General features: G+C 40.6%; 1 protein-coding gene across 1 annotated transcript in view; it reads right to left on the reverse strand.

Moving 5' to 3' along the window:
- ERICH5 (glutamate rich 5) overlaps window positions 1–207 on the reverse strand; it is a 14,844-nt gene extending 14,637 nt beyond the window's left edge. Inside the window, exon 1 of the mRNA XM_014446526.2 lies at window positions 1–207. Coding sequence (XP_014302012.1) covers window positions 1–207 — 207 coding nt within the window.
- Window positions 208–453: the final 246 nt, after the last annotated feature.

A 453-nucleotide genomic window follows, 5' to 3' on the forward strand; every position in this document is an offset into this window, starting at 1 on the left:
GGGCTGATCATGAAGGGATTTAACACCATTAGCTGTAGACGCTGCTGAAATCTTGAGCTTCTCTAATGGAGGAAGGTTTTCCTTCTGTGCCTTGTCATAAATAGTAGATTCTCCTCCCAATGTACGGGGTTTGGGTTGGACAGAGCAGGACTCACTTTCTTCTGTGGTTGAAAAATACATAGTTGAAGTTACTTTTTGATCGTTCATTTGAAAAAGAAAAAGAAAATACACATTCTTGTTTAGTTTCTATCTTGAGAAAGTATATTGCTATCAAGAAGTAGATTTGACAGTTCAAGACAGTCCTGGGTGCAATTGAGTACAGAAAGGCCATACCATGACCCTAACGCTCCCTAATTCAAGTCTCTTTGCTGTCTTCAGCTCACACACCTCATCCTGAGCATTCAGGTCCTTCAAAATCACAGTGTGTTTTTCCTGTGTGCTCCTTATGCACTT

Source organism: Myotis lucifugus, unplaced genomic scaffold (genome assembly GCF_000147115.1).
Source record: "Myotis lucifugus unplaced genomic scaffold, Myoluc2.0 scaffold_548, whole genome shotgun sequence".
Lineage (NCBI taxonomy): Eukaryota > Metazoa > Chordata > Mammalia > Chiroptera > Vespertilionidae > Myotis > Myotis lucifugus.